At 35.7% G+C, this 15,362-nt stretch overlaps 1 protein-coding gene across 1 annotated transcript; it reads left to right on the top strand.

The window, feature by feature from the left end:
- Positions 1-3,039: 3,039 nt before the first annotated feature.
- On the top strand, positions 3,040-13,558 carry LOC132143930 (homeobox protein PKNOX1-like). The gene is made up of 11 exons (XM_059554577.1): positions 3,040-3,125; positions 4,744-4,856; positions 5,609-5,727; positions 5,821-5,992; positions 7,142-7,312; positions 7,386-7,500; positions 7,599-7,696; positions 7,826-7,954; positions 9,314-9,390; positions 9,473-9,636; positions 12,622-13,558. Exons 2-11 carry the CDS (start codon positions 4,806-4,808, stop codon positions 12,816-12,818), a joined length of 1,293 nt encoding a protein of 430 aa, XP_059410560.1. The 5' UTR covers positions 3,040-3,125; positions 4,744-4,805; the 3' UTR covers positions 12,819-13,558.
- Positions 13,559-15,362: the final 1,804 nt, after the last annotated feature.

Here is a 15,362-nt window from a genome sequence, read left to right as displayed (position 1 = left end):
ACTAAGAGAAACAACGTGAAGTTGATCGTTTAGTCACTGGCTTGATTCACTGATGCATAAACAGTATTAAACGATTTAGAAAGAAAGTCTGTGTGAACTTGAATAATTAGCTACACATCAGAAATCACTGATCACAGATCAGGCATTAATGAACACTGTTACTCACTGTTTGTGGCGGTGCTGTCGAATCCATATCATAAAAGTCTGTTTGTAACGCCTGTCCTGACATTGCGACTGAATTATATGTAAATATTTGGGCGGGCAAAGCAGAGAAAGGGGAGGTAACATTTCTCTTTACAACGTCACAAAGAGGAGATTCCAGATCAAACCGTTTGAGCTTCCGTTTTCTCAAAGGCAGAGAAAGATAGTAAAATCTCGATTTGCACCGATTAAAATTTCTCTCTCAGGAGGCGTGTCAGTAAGATTACACAACAGTCTTTAAACTTCACTGAACAATTAAAAAAATGAATTATCCTTGTGCATGTTTTTTTCCTTATTGCACAGTAGTCCTGTTTTTTTCGTCTAGCTATATATGCGTTTTTAAATGAGCACCTTTGAATCCAATTTTAACGACCATTGAACAGTAAGTTCTGATTTGTAAACAAGCGGTGTCTATGAAAAAAACACGGTAGATGAGTCGAAAGAGAGCAACAGTAAGGCTAAAAACACTTTATTAACGCAAAGCCTTATATATTGTCACGAATATTGTGTACAAATGTTGCATCTTGATTTTATTGAGAGTAAACCTCCCTGTCCATAAGTAAATGTTTACTCTTCCATCATTCTTTGGGATGTTTGCGATAATGTTAAAAAAATGCCTAATTGTAATCCAAAAGTCTCAGATTAATGGAAAAGTGCGGAAATGACCCTCTTATTACAAGAATAAGTAGAGCTTTGTCCATTTCTTTACAAATGTCTTGTTCAGATGTCAGCTAATCGTAGTATTAGGTGTGAATTTAATTAAAATAACTTTGTGGATCTTTAATTCAGTTCCTTTGGCTGGATAGTTGGATTCAAAAGAACGTTCCCCCACTGACACCTCTCTGCACCAAAGCCAATAATGTAAAGAAGCCTATCAGATATAGTAGAAGTTATTTTGATTTTTATTGCACTTTGACTTCCAAAGGGATGACATCTCCTGAAGTTTCATCTGCACATAAGAACGGTCATTTGGTAAACTCCTCACAGCCTCAATCCACTCAATTTCAAGACTTTCTAGCTCCCACTTGGTCTTCAAAAGTCAAATCAGACAAACCATCTTCTGGCCAAGTGAGCATCACTCATGCACGTGTGTCTTTACAGATGGCACAGCTAACTCCATACTAGATATTTCCAGTGCTGAAGCTGTGGCTGTTGCCTCAGGTGAAGTTCCAACCCTTGGAGAAGTTTGTCATGAAGAAGCCATTCAAGTCTCTAGCATCATCTCTTTACCTCAATCATCTACATATCTTCCTGTTGTTGAGACCACATCAGCCTCTCTTGGTAAAGCTGTAGATGCTACAGTATGTCAGAAATGTTTGGCGATGCTCAAAGATCTATCAATCTAACGGACACAGTTCTAGTGCAAACCGAGGTTCTAGAGGAAGAGACAACTGAAGAGTTAACTGAGGGTACGTTTCACGCTTCCTGCATTCAATACCTGCATAAATCTTATAAAAAAAAATAGGAATATTTTGTTGTTGTTTATGCACCCTACCTATTTTCTGTTTACAATTATTTGTGGGACATTACTCCAAGATGTTGCAAATGTCATATCATAAAGTTAAAATTCACAAGCTCTATGCAATTTTCAGAAATGCATAATTCACTGTTGATATACATTTACTTGCATAATTACTTTGCATTCGTTTTTATAGTGCAACAGACTCATGTATAAATCTTTCATTTTTATTTATGGTTTGTTTCGTGTCATGTTAGTCCTAACCCTAAAAGGACTTTAGTTTTACTCATTTTTAAAGTTCAAAAGCTTTCTGATCTTTACCACAAGAGGGTGGACTGATGTCTGTCTCTTGACATCCTTTATTATGGATCGTTTTTTTTTCTTTTTTGCTTTTCATAATGCAAATACTTTTACTGTGATGTTCAAATTAATTGGAAGGTAGGCCTAAATATGTATATAAAAATAATATATATATATATATATATTTTTTTTTACACATGCAGTGCAGTAGAATTCTAATCTGAATATTATTATCAAAGCACATAGTGAAAGCATTCTGGCTGATATTGACATTTCAGAATTGCATATTTATGTGTAACAACTAACGGATTTCTCTCACATCTGCAGCACAGCTGGATCCAATACAGAAACTCTTTCTCGAGAAGATAAGGGAATATTCCACAAAGAGCCAGTACTGTATATACTACATAAATCAAATAACATTACAACATGCCATGCACTCCAATATATATCAAACTTCTCATATATGTTTAATAACCCTCTGTGTTGTCCATAGAGCCTCTGGTGGCCCTGTAGATGCTGGACCAGAATATGAGAAAGCTTTCAGTGAAGAGCTAAACAAACTCCAGAGACTCTATGGGGGCGGAGACTTAACTGAATTCCCAGAATTTAAGTTCTCTGGTGGGTTTATATATTTTTGCCTTTGCTCTGTTTGAGTCACCCCATTTTTGTTGCGCATTTAGAATGATTATAAAAGTTCAGATTAACTTATTTTTTTTAAGAGCCTGAAATGGATGAAAGCAGCTCAAAATGAAAAGCTCTCAGAAGCATGCCATTAAAGTACGTCAGTTTATAAATAGCTGAATTATTTGTTGTTACAAAAAAAAAAACAAGAAAGGGAAAGCAAAAAAAATAAAGTAGTTGGAACTTTAATATTTTCACACTGCTTTATTTATTTTCTTTTATTTAACGCTCTGAATGACCGTTTAAAAATCAACCGAGTACCGTGCAAACTCTCTTTTGTAATAATATGCATGCAACATTGCCCCTACAGACAGAAGTCTCAGGGGGCGAGCGCTTTTCCTCTATGCTGGAATGTCTCCTCCCACCTCATAAATATTCATGAGCAAAGTTGCCTGCGTGCCGTTACGCTGTGACGACATGCAAGAGCAGCGGGTCCCGATTGCTGCAGCCGCTTGTCATTGTGACGAAGATTGGCACGAAGGTAAGCTGTCACTCAAAATCTTCTTTTCCGACTCCCTATCAATCAAGCGATCTGGGCCGCGCGCTGAAGAAGCACTCGGCGCTTCCGTGGGAGGCGCGCGGTCTGGACGGTTTTGGGCTGAAATCGGATGTTTGGACGGCGGTTTCGGGAGATTTTCTGGCTCGACTCGCAGTCAAGGCCCAGCTCTTTTTTTATGATCTTTTGTAGAAGTGCGAATGGCGGCGGCACTAGTGGGGAGGGAGAGCCCGATGTCCCTTAGATTGATTGATAGGCGATTATGGGCAGGCTTTTTATTATATTTAAAGAGACAGAGTTTTTAATAAAAACGATGTTTTTAATAAGTGAGCGAAAAGTCAAGGCGGTTTGTGTTTTTGCAATGTGACGAAGGTTATGCAGTTTAATTGTATATTAATTTCCCCCGCGGTTCTCATGGGTGTCTAACGTTTCAATAAAACGCTGTATAGATCTGAACAATTAAGCAATGGGTTTGAACAGGGACTCCGTCTACAAACATGGCGCCTACAGTAATAGAGAGGATGAGATACAGTCATCTGGGGCTGAAGAAAGAAATAAACCATGACGGAGATATAAAACCACATTACGGGAATATAGTGGTTGACAAGCAAATCGATATTTGCAGTTGTTCCAAGCCCATTCAAAGCTCACTGAAGTCATGTTGCAGTACAGATTACATCACGGCGATGTTACTATTTATATTCGGGTTTGCAGAGAGCACTGCATCACGTTTAGCGAATAAGTTCAGTTTTGAAGCAAATGAATGTTAATACATCAAATCAAACAATACTTTATGCGTCGTTTTCTCACTTGCATGTAAAGTACAAAGTTTTGATTCACGGCAGCGCATGCAGAAGAAAATACAATAGAAACTGATTTGCGTTTTTAAACGATACAGGTGTTTGTAGAGCAAGGTGATTCATTACATGTATAATGTTGATATATATATATATATATATTAATATATATATTTATATATATATATTTATTTATATATATATATATATATTTTCTTTTATATATATATATATATATATATATATATATATATATATATATGTGTGTATGTGTGTGTGTGTGTGTGTGTGTGTGTATGATTGTTTGAAATGAAATGTAAAATGTTATTTTACAAACTATTTACTGTGATGATTTAATAATAAATAAATAAAAAAAATGACAACAAAATGTTACTTATTCAGTCATTTTCATAATCGTGCACGGTTGGTTGTAACGTTCAAATACAAAAAATAAATATTGATTAATTGACCTGACCTATATTTGCATGTAAATAAACTTCTATATGGCCCTTATACATTACAGCATCAGAATCAGCTGTATTGCCAAGTACTGTGGGTATACATGGAGAAGGAATTTGTCTTTGTGCACTGGAAAAATACGGTTAATGATAATAATAACAATAAGTTAAACATTTTAAGGTAATAGTAAAAAGAGAAGAGTAAAGAGTTAGTAATGAAGTTATGAAATGAGCAGAAATAAATAAATAAATATGCATATACATAGTAAGTGTGTGTGTGTGTGTGTGTGTGTGTTTATTCTTTTTGCAGTTTTTAACATAAATCTTTGTCTTTTTTGTGACTGTCAGTTCAGTGGAGCTGAAGATCAGCTTTATAGGATGCTCAAGTGTTGTCCACAGCAACAGTAACTATGATGACATCCCCATCGGTGTCCATGGAGGGTTACCAAGAGGCTGAGCAGGTTTGTGTTGCCAAAGATATAAAAGTGTGTTTAATTGCCCTTTTAAAAAAAGCAACAATCTGTCATCTTTATATTGTACTATAAATTCAATAAATGCTTTATAAGCATGCAAGTATGACATCTCCCAATCTGAGATTCATGTCTTGTGAATTCTGGGAAGTTTGATCTCTGCGGCATCGGATGGAGAGATAGAGAGACTCGAGACTAACCCGAGATTTTCCAGCAGTCGTGAAATATTTTTAACATTTCCCCCTTTTCAATCAACACTATTGTTGCGCTCCGTCACATGCACTCAATCATGTGGGCCTGTGCCAACTATAAAGTACAAAGAAAAAACTGTATGAATGAGAAAAGAAACCAAAAGAACTGTGGGTTTTTAGCTTGCTGTATATATTTTAATGTCCAAATAGATTATTACACAAGACATCTGCATATCTTGCATGTTAAGTCACCTCAATGTGCTGGTATTTCTGTATTCACACTGTTTTTCTGCTAAATAGTCTGAAACTAATGTGAAAAACCACTGTTAAATCTGTGAAAGCTTTCTAAATCTGACAGAAGAAGATGGAGTAGTCTAAGGACTGAGAGAGAAGCCCCTTTGTGTGAAATGGTGCTTTGAAACCCCATGTCAGCCCTCAGGGTCTGTGACAGAGAGCTGTGTTTCTCAGAGCGGCCCGCAGACATGCCAGCTGACACTGCTCACTTCCACATACCTCATACATCTTCATTCTCTGCCTCTCTGTCCCGTGCAGATGCAAATGGGAGAGCAGACGGCGGGACAAGCGGAGGAGAGTTTGGAGGAAGAGGAGAGCAGCTCAGCACCGTCTGAGCCACAGACTCCTATGGAGGTCTACAAGACAGCCATTTACAGGTAGCTTCTTTTCTTTTGTCTTGTTTTTGAAGAATTGTGGTTAACTGTGTGTTTGTGGTTTGGTGTGTAAATGATGTGTTTGTTGACTGTCAGACACCCCTTGTTCCCCCTGCTGGCGCTGCTCTTTGAGAAATGCGAGCAATCGACTCAGAGCTCGGAGTGCGTGACCTCGGCCAGCTTCGATGTGGATATCGAGAACTTCGTGCGAAACCAGGAGAAAGAAGGCAAGGCTTTCTTCAGTGAGGACCCCGATTTGGACAATCTGGTATGAATCTAGGTTATTGGTGTTTACACTAGTGTTAACTTTTTTTTTTTTTTAAATGTATAAAATCATGCTGATCAATGCTGCATTTTTGATAGAATAACACAATGTAAATAAAAAAAATTTCTAGTTGAATATGTGTTGAGATTTGCAGTCTCCGGTGTCTCACGATTCTTCAGAAATCATTTTGATATGCTGAATCGCTGCTCAAGAAACGTTTATTATTATCAGTGTTCAAAACAGTCGCTGCTTAATATTTTTGTATGCATGACACTTGTTTTCTGGAATTCTTTGATGAATGGAATTACAGCATTTATTTAAAAACAGAAATACTTTTGACAAAGAGTCTGGTCAATTTAATGTATCCTTTCTGAAATTATTCATTTGTCGCAGAAATAAAACCATTTTCCTGATCCCAGCCTTTTGTATAGTAGTGTAAATAAAACACAAAGAATTTAGAACATTGTTCTTTGTTAATAATTTATTCTAATATATTAACCTAATAAGTAATAATGTATGTAATTTAATTAAACACAATTTACTTGATGAAGGAATCTTTTGTAAATGTACCAGCCGTAACATTATAAATTATCTATTGCTGAATATAACTCTTAATTTAAAAAAAAATAAAAAATTCTGACCCCAAACTTGATCAGCAGTGTGCATTCAGTAATGCATGATATAGAATTGAAACAGCATCAGTTGATATGGATTTATAACTGTGCATGCTATTTTTTCTAACACCCACTTTAAAAACACCAATAATTAAATAACACTTTAATGTAATCTTTAGAAAATTTCAAAATTAACTTCTATTTTTATGCTTTAAATTGTAGCCATGTTTCAGTTCACTGTATAGCATCTAAAACAGCTAGTTTTAGTTATTAGCTCTCATTACCCTTAATGTATTAGCCATAACTTCAGTATTTATACTCAATGGCCTAATCAGCCTAATCAGCTACCAAACATGAGGATCTAAAACATTATAATAATAAATATTAAAATTGTAACACATGCATTTGAGCATCCATCTAAATCTGCATGATTGGTGAGGAAGTGGATACAGCATACAGTGGGCTGGATTCATTTTAATGCCCGTGCCGGCCTGTAACAGTTCAGTAAGTTCAGTTGATGACTGTACTGTGCTTTCAGATGGTGAAGGCCATCCAGGTGTTACGGATTCACCTGCTGGAGCTGGAGAAGGTGAATGACCTGTGTAAAGATTTCTGCAGCCGCTACATCGCCTGCCTCAAGACCAAGATGAACAGCGAGACGCTGCTCAGCGGAGAGCCAGGAAGTCCCTACTCCCCAACACACACACAGGTACACTCGAAAACACTCTGTCTCCATTAGCTCCGCTCAGGAAATAACCGCTCTGCACACGTTCTCCTCACAGCCGCCGAGCTCGTTCTCTGGAGCCATGAGTCCTCAAGGTATTGTGGTGCCAGCGTCGGCTTTACAGCAAGGCAACGTTACTGTCACAGCCGTAAACCCCACACAGGTGGTCACAGGTTTGTTGAGTGTTTTCCTCCTGCTTTCTGATTCGGTTTTCTTCCTCGTTCTCTCATTTCATCGTATATTGACTCTGTGTTTGTTTGTTTAAACCCAGGTGGGACGGTGTATCAGCCTGTTACAGTTGTTACTCCACAGGGGCAGGTGGTCACACAGACGCTGTCACCTGGAACAATACGCATCCAGAACTCACAGGTGAGACGCCGCCAACAAACACGCTCTGTTCATATTCAGCAGCACATCTTCATAATCTGTTATGCATTAGCAAACACACACACACACACACACACACGCTCCTGACAGCCATGCCTTTATTTCCCACAGCTTCAGCTGCAGTTGAACCAGGATCTAAACTTTTTCTGTCAGGAGGACAATTCGTCTAAGGCCAAGAGAGGGATCCTTCCCAAACACGCCACCAATGTCATGCGTTCCTGGCTCTTCCAGCACATCGGTGTAAGTGTTTTCTGTCCTTCACTGTTTAATAGTGTTAACTGAAAGAGTGTTTGATCACAAAGAGTTCTCTTATTCTTTTAACCTCAGCCACTCATTTAAAAAAAATAAAAATAAATGGGTTAAAAACTGCATTTCATGTTGACTTCAGAGAAAAATACAGTACAGCCAATATCTCAAATGTGCTGGATATAAGTTGACAGTGGAACTGGATTGGGGTAGTAAAAGTAATATATAATAGGAATATTTTATGGTAAAGTCATAATATGATTGGTCTGCTGTTATCAGTAATAATAATTATTCTATTTTATTATTAATGATTATAATGGCAAATAATAATAAAAAATCAAAGTAGGTATATAATGGATGTATATTAGCATTTAAGTTTTGTTTGCTAAGATTTTTTTGTTTTTGAAATAAGGCTCTTATGCACTCTAAGGTGATATGTGTTTAAAAGAAAATAAAGTAAAAACTGTAAAATTGTGAAATGTTATTACAAATGAAAACACAGGTTTTCCGTTTGAATATATTGTAAAAGTTCATTTATTTCTGTGATGCAAAGCTAAATTTCCAGCATCATTACTCCAGTCTTCAGTGTCACATGAAATGCTGATTTGCTGCTCAAGAAACATGTCATTATCGTAAAAAAAAAAATTTTTCAGGATCCTTTGAAGAATTAAGTTAAGAATATCAAAAAACATAAAAGCTTTTAATTTCACTTTTGGTTAAGTGTGTATATATATGTATATGTGTGTGTGTGTGTGTGTGTGTGTATATATATATATATATATATATATATATATATATATATATTTTTTTTTTTTTTTTTTTTTTTTTTTAAATACTGACCCTAAACTTTTAACCAGCAGTCCATATTAAACAAAACTTTCCTATGATGCCAAAAAGATCAAGATTTTTTTAACTGTAAAATTTTTGTTCTTTGTAAATATTTTAAGTATTTTAATTGAATAATCTTTATTACATATCTTAATTTAATTGAAAATGATTTAAGTTGTAGTGCTGAAATAAAATGAAAAACTATTTCTTATCAGACCACAGAGCTACTCTGAGAAAAATGAATTGATGTCTAGATGAATTAAGAAATGAAAACAGAAATGTATAGATGAATTAAGTGAGCTGTTATGTGTTGATGACTGGCTCCAGAAGCACTCACTCTCACAAATAGCTTCTGCTCATGTGACTAAGTGTATGGAGAGAGCGCTGATCGCTGGAGGTTTTCTGTCAGGCGTCTGTTCAGACAATCGGCCCACAGAGACACATTGTTCAAATGAAGCGGAGAAAGACAAAGTTAACCTATAGAGACACTAACCTATAGAGAGAATTATTTCTGTCCCCTGCCAGCACCCTTACCCTACAGAAGATGAGAAGAAACAGATCGCCCTGCAGACCAACCTCACCCTGCTGCAGGTTAACAACTGGTGAGTTTTCAGAAGTTGATTCATACTGTATGCAGGTCAGTGTAGTCGTCTGGATCACCTCTGACTGACTCGATGTCTGCAGGTTTATTAATGCACGCCGACGGATTCTTCAGCCCATGCTGGACGCCAGCTCCTCGGACACACCCAAGAGCAAAAAGAAGACCCCCCAAACGCGCCCCCTACAACGCTTCTGGCCCAACTCCCTCGCCTCCTCTGTGTCCCAGCAACAGGTCACCATGGAAGACGGTACGGCCCATGAGTTTAGTTTTTGATAGGATGATTGCCAGGGGATTGCTGTGTGGTTTCTGTGGTGTTCTGACTGGTTTATAGCACACTGCTGTATGGTTGCTCTGATAATGTAATGCTTGACAAAATACATTGAAAAGCAATTTAGACACAGAATGACTTCTTATTAAAAATAACCAAAATAATATTAGAAGTAGTAAAATAATATTTTAACAAAACAATTTTGTCATGTGGTGTGACCACCATGTAGAAATATGCAGAAAAAAATATATATAACATAAAATATGAAAATAAATTATGGATGCATAATTTTTTTATTTTTGTAATTATTTGTATGTAATAATAATTTTGTATCTTAATTTAACAATTCTTGTTTAAAAATCATTTTAGTTCTTATTTTGTTATCTGGTTAATTAATTTATAATTGAATACATAAATATGTTACGACATTTATGGAAGAATAATTTCTTAATTCAACTGAATAATAATTGAATTTGTAATGTTTCTTTAGGTAAAAACATTTTAATTGAATATAATACATATATAAATATTTACTGATACAGTGTGTATGGATCAATGCCACTAGAGGGCACACTACCAAAACAATAACAATCGCGTGGTTTGATGACGCTAAGAAGGAGCGTGGAATGATGGGATTTGTTGTCTTCTACCCAACAATACAGCAAATATAGTTTGACAGTAAATTATCAAATTAATTGATTACTGTTTAGTCAGATGATATGAAAACGATTACCACTTGTTCAACAAATATATACACTCGTGTACATTCAAACACAATAATTGGGCATACATAGCAAACGCGAGTTCAACGATTTGCACGAGTAGATTACATACAAAGTCAATGCAAAGACGCGATCAGACTATGGATCAGACGTGTCCTTGCGCGGTAGTGTTGTCACGATACCAAAATTATTGTTTCGATACCGATACCTAGTCAAGAATTGCGAATTCGATACTTTTTCGATACTTTTCCTGAAAAGGGAAAATACACTCTCAACTATCATTGCTGTGCTTTACTTTAAAACCGGGACAACATTCTAATCATATAACACACTAATAAATGAACATATGAACAGCAGATATAATAAACATTTGAACAAAAAATGAAAAATGAAAATATAAAAAAATTAAATAGAGCAATGACATTCAAGGTAAAGAAAGAATAAATTTAGCAGCATTATCTCAGTTATCATAAGAAACATAAGAGTAATAAATTTATCTTGATTCTGAACTTGGAATAAAAATATGAACAGCAATTATATTAGCGATTATGTTTCTGAAGTCAGAAGATTAAATGTCAAAAGATAAATAATATCAATTTAAGCAATGGCATTCAAATAAAAAACAACAACAAAAAAAAATTATCAGCAATATCTCAGATATTGTAACTTATTCTGTCAGTTGTGCAACCTTTTTTCTTTCAGAGGAGAAAACTCAGCCAGTGAGCTTTAATGAGCGTCATCTTTTTCTACCAGTCGTGGACCGGCGGCCACAGTATCATTTGTGCTCGCACATGCAGCCTAGTGATGCGCGGGTCGGGTTTTTTTCCAACCCGCGGGTCCTGCTTTTATGTGATTATTTGGCCCGCCCCAGCCCGCAAATAAAGTAACATTTCTTTACCCACCCCGACCCGCACATCGGGGACATCACGGAAGATACGTTGCTACTAGACTCATATTTCTTGCACTGAACGAGATCGAGTGATCTTCTCATTCGTGAACGAGTCGAATGAACTGATACATCTCGTTCGTGAATGAAATGAATGAGTTTACAGGGTCAGTGAGCCAAGCATGTAAATCTCGATCAGCAGTCAGCAGATACAAAGCGCAGTTATAGGAGCTGTGCAGATACGCTCATATTTAGCATACAGAACATAACTCCATGTTTAATCTCCAATTAATGTGAATATTATATATGAACTGTCTTACCAAACAAATCGCTGTAGTGCTTTTTTGCTGCGTGCGTGAGGAGAAAAAACACAGACGTCCATAGGGAGACACTGGAAGCGTGCGTTGCACACACCAACATGAAATACGTCTCTTACAAATCTGGAATGCAGTCATTCTTTGAAGTATCGATACTAATAAATTTAGGAATCGTGACGTTTTTAATTTCCGAGAATAGCGATACTTTTGAAGTATCGGTGCACCGTGCAACACTATTGCGCGGATCTAGAGACGCGATGCTCCACGTTTGGCGTGTATGCCCTCTTCTTGGGTCGTTTGGTTGGCCCGTACTCTTACGTTTACGGGAGCTGTCCTTGTCGACAGAACCAGCGGCAGACGGTAAACAGTTATTATGTTCCATAAATAAGTAACACAATCCACCATAAAACGTGCAAGAAGTAAATAAGGAACTGCTTGAAGCAAGCTAGTGGTTTGCTGGATGCTAGACACTACTTCCGCATTTGTCCACGACACTGTTGTCATGTGGTTTCTACGTCAGTAAAGGCAGTAACAAAGGGTAACTAACGTCATTGACATGCGACTGCACTGCCCCGTGTCACTGTTTAGAATGGGACTTTTCTCATGATTTACAAGTAGTTGAAAACATTAGAGATATTGTTAGAAACCAGCTGAACAAAATATATAACACTTAAAATATATATATTTTTGATATTTTACTGCAAATATCTTACAAATTGTACCTTTAATGTGTTAATAATTGATGATTAATAACCGAGACTAATCGCATCCAAAATTAAAGTTTTTGTTTACATAGTATATGTGTATATTTATTATGTACATATAAATACACTCAAATGCAGTATATATTTTGAAAATATATACATTAATTTACATGTATATGTTTATATTAATTTTATATGAATGGATGCGATTAATCGTTTAACAGCACTATTAATAACTCATGTTATTTGCAAAAATAATGATTAAGTGTTGTAATTGAATTGCCTATGTTTATCAGTTTTCTCAAGATTCGAAGCGTTGTGTTTGTCATACTCAGGTACTATGGTAACAGTCGGTGTGGGTGAGGACGGCCTCCAGACGCTCTCATCAGATGGAGCTACGCTGGCCATGCAGCAGGTCATGATGGGAGGTCACAGCGAGGAGGAGGAGGATGAAGAGGACGAGGACGAGGACAATGATCCTTCCCACTCCGACATGACCAGGCTGGGCCTGGAGACCAGTGACTCGCTGTAGTAGGACTGAACGACACACACACACAGTATAGAGAGAGACATTTGAAGAAACACAAGAAAACACAAACACCTTGGCTGACATGTTGAAGGTCACAGAACGTCCTCAAGCTGTCAAACAGCTCGTCTGAAGCACAGAGAAAGGGCTTAAAGCCACACACACACCGAAACAACCCAAACACACAGGTCAAACTGAAGACACAAGCACAAGTCTCTCTCTCGGCAGAACGCACGCATCAGTTAGCCGAGTGCACTTTTTGTATGATACTGTAAACTTTAAAGAAAGTGTTCAAAGCACATTTTGAAAGAGCTAAAAGGAAGGAAAGTAAAAAAGAAATATGTTGATGCTGGATGATTCAGTTGTACTTATCCTCTCGGTCTGGGATTTGGTCTCTTGGTATGCCTGTGTTTGCTTTAATCAGGCACCAGGAAAAAGAAGGAACTATTTTTATAGTACACTGTCACAAGTGACCGGTGCCAATTTGTTTGTTTTGCTCTGGTTTGCTATGTTTTGTAAGGAGTATTTATGTATGAAAAAGACAAAAACAAACACTTTTAACGTGCTCACCCTGTTTTGAAGGGATTGTGGTAACTACTTAGTACAAAGTACAAATAATGACTATCCGCTGAAGGCATAGACTCTGAAGCCTTATGTTTTTACATTTCTAATGCCACAATGTGAGACGCTCTCATATTTATGGAAGCTTATTTCTGCTACAAAATAAAACAAAATTTAAAAGGTTATTGCGACTTTTTTAACTTACATTTTTTATATTCTGATTCAGACTATTTTTCAAAGGATTGTGAGTTTATATGTCATAAATCTAGAGTTTATATCTTACAATTCAAATGTTTTCTTTTCTAAATTTATCTTGCAATTCAGATTTTTTTCTTGTAATTAAGATTTTTTTTCCCTCAGACTTTTCTGTTTATAATTTGCATTTGCAAGTTTACATCTTGCAATTCTGAGTTTATATCTGACAATTCAGATTTTTTCTTGTAATTCTAAATTTATATCTCGCAATTCAGATTTTTTTTCTCACACTGCAATTTTTATTTCGTAATTCTAAGTTCATATCTGACAATTCAGATTTTTTTCTCACACTTTGCAATTTATATCTTGCAATTCTGAGTTTATATCTGACGATTCAGAATTTTTTTCTTGTAATTTTTAATTTATATCTTGAAATTCAGATTTTTTTTCCTCAGAATTGGCCATTTATATTCTGCATTTGCAAGTTTATATCTCGCAATTATGATTATAATTATTTTTTTTCACAATTCTGTATTTTTTCTCGCAATTCTGAGTTTATACTTACCAATTCCGAGTTATTGTCTCTCAGATCTGAGTCACGATTCTGACTTTTTTCTCGGAATTTTGAGCTTATGTCACAATTATATCTCACATTTTTTCTTTTATATATCTCAAAAATCAGAGTTTTTTTCTTGCAATTCTGAATTTATATATTGCAGTTCTAAAGTTATATCTCTCTGTTGTGATTTATATCTCGCAAATCTGAGTTTACATCTCGCAATTCAGATTTTTTTTTCTCGCAATTCTGAGTTTATATATCGAAGTTCTAATTTTATATCTCTCAATTCAGTTTTTTTTTTTTTTGCAATTTTGAGTCTATATCTATATTCAATTATTTTATAAATTACAAATAGTTTATATCTCACAATTCGGACTTTTAATTCAGACTTTCTTCTCGCAAGTCTGAGGAAAAAGAGCAGAATTGTGAGAAGAAATGTCTGAATTGAAGTCTGAGATATAAACTAATTTTGAGAGAAAAGTTGTAAGTTAAAGTTAGAATTATAAGGCTAAAGAGTCACAATTTCCTTTTATAATTCCTCGGTGGAATAAAATGAAAAATAGCCTAAGCTTCCATACATATCTGATGTCACTTCCTGTGCAATCGGCATGGATACAGTGTCCAATAATGAAATAATTGCAAGGTTGTGATAATGTTTGTGAAAATCAATGCCTGTAATTGTTGTACGAGAAGAAAATGTGCTTTTTTAATGATTATATTGCAAAAACTCAAAGTGAAACAGAGAAGGACATCAACTAGTCTTTGTATTTATGTATAGCTATTTTTTGGCAAAGGGACTCATCATTGACGTTAAACCCCTTCAGCTCAAACATTTATAACAGATTTGTTTTTATTATTATTCTGCGTTATTATGGACAGTTCATAGTTTTTTTCAGTTCATAGACAAGTTTTTGCAGGAAAACATGTTTTTTTTAAAAAGTGGACAAAACAAATGTTTTCAATATTTAACAGTTTGTTGCATGTGTTTTCATTTATTATTGTAAAGAAACATACAATATTATTTTTTGAAACATAACGTATGCTCACAATAGAAATACAGATCTGACAGTGTAAACCCAATGAGATTGGTACAGTTGAGCTGTTGATGGTATATTTCGTTTACAAATAAGACAATATAATATATATTTTGATTGAAATTCTTCCATTTTCGGCTGTCACTTGATTGAGCTCATATATCCTGTTTAGTGCTTATTTAATGTGTTCAGTATGTGCTG

The sequence above is a fragment of the Carassius carassius genome, chromosome 7, assembly GCF_963082965.1.
Source record: "Carassius carassius chromosome 7, fCarCar2.1, whole genome shotgun sequence".
Classification (NCBI taxonomy): Eukaryota; Metazoa; Chordata; class Actinopteri; order Cypriniformes; family Cyprinidae; genus Carassius; species Carassius carassius.
Note: the sequence above shows the minus strand (reverse complement) of the source record. Positions and strands in the feature narration are given on the sequence as shown.

Coding starts and splice junctions, on each gene's coding strand:
- LOC132143930 (XM_059554577.1), top strand. CDS start 4,806: ATGATGACATCCCCATCGGTGTCCATGGAGGGTTACCAAGAGGCTGAG. Junction 5,728..5,820: donor TACAAGACAGCCATTTACAG/GTAGCTTCTTTT, acceptor GTTGACTGTCAG/ACACCCCTTGTTCCCCCTGC. Junction 9,391..9,472: donor CTGCTGCAGGTTAACAACTG/GTGAGTTTTCAG, acceptor CGATGTCTGCAG/GTTTATTAATGCACGCCGAC.